General features: G+C 53.3%; 1 protein-coding gene across 1 annotated transcript in view; it reads left to right on the top strand.

Moving 5' to 3' along the window:
* iqgap3 (IQ motif containing GTPase activating protein 3) overlaps positions 1 to 753 on the top strand; it is a 16,898-nt gene that overhangs the window by 8,650 nt on the left and 7,495 nt on the right. The window contains exons 19-20 of the mRNA XM_017439954.3: positions 164 to 327; positions 406 to 630. Of these exons, the coding sequence (XP_017295443.1) occupies positions 164 to 327; positions 406 to 630 (389 nt within the window). The remainder of the gene's footprint in view (positions 1 to 163; positions 328 to 405; positions 631 to 753) is intronic.

Here is a 753-nt window from a genome sequence, read left to right as displayed (position 1 = left end):
TACCTGCTGCAGGTGAGACCAACACCTGTTGTACCTGCTGCAGGTGAGACCAACACCTGTTGTACCTGCTGCAGGTGAGACCAACACCTGTTGTACCTGCTGCAGGTGAGACTGGTGCCTGTTGTACCTGCTCGACCTCAGCTGCATCACTTGTCTGTTTCAGACACAGCCTATGTACCTGGCTCAGGTGATCTTCTTGATGCCTCAGAGTGGCTCCACCTCCTTCATGGAGAGGTTGGTCTTCAGTTTGTTTAACTACGGCTCTGACCGCAGAGAGGCCTTCCTGCTGCTGCAGCTGTTCACCGAGGCGCTTCGACATGAGATCAGGTAACTTCCTGTCATGTCGCTGTTTACCTGTCAGTATTATATCACACCTGAACACATCTGTGTGTTTGCTGAGGTCAGACTGAAGGTGGATAAGCCTCAGGACGTGGTCACAGGGAATCCCACTGTCATCAAGATGCTGGTGAACTTTTACCGCCATGCTCGTGGTCACAACGCTCTGCGAGACTTTCTGGGCCCGGCTTTGCAGGATGTCCTGCTGGACCGGACCCTCAGCATCAGAACCGACCCGGTGGAGGTCTACAAGACTTGGCTCAACCAGACCGAAACCCAGACTGGAAATAAGAGGTGTGAAGAAAAACTCAAATCCTGCTGAAAACCTGTGGGAGCCTGACACTCACCTGTCTCACCTGTCTCTCCTGTCTCACCTGTCTCACCTGTCTCTCCTCTCTCACCTGTCTCACCTGTCTC

Source organism: Kryptolebias marmoratus, linkage group LG11 (genome assembly GCF_001649575.2).
Source record: "Kryptolebias marmoratus isolate JLee-2015 linkage group LG11, ASM164957v2, whole genome shotgun sequence".
In the NCBI taxonomy this organism is placed as follows: Eukaryota; Metazoa; Chordata; class Actinopteri; order Cyprinodontiformes; family Rivulidae; genus Kryptolebias; species Kryptolebias marmoratus.
Note: the sequence above shows the minus strand (reverse complement) of the source record. Positions and strands in the feature narration are given on the sequence as shown.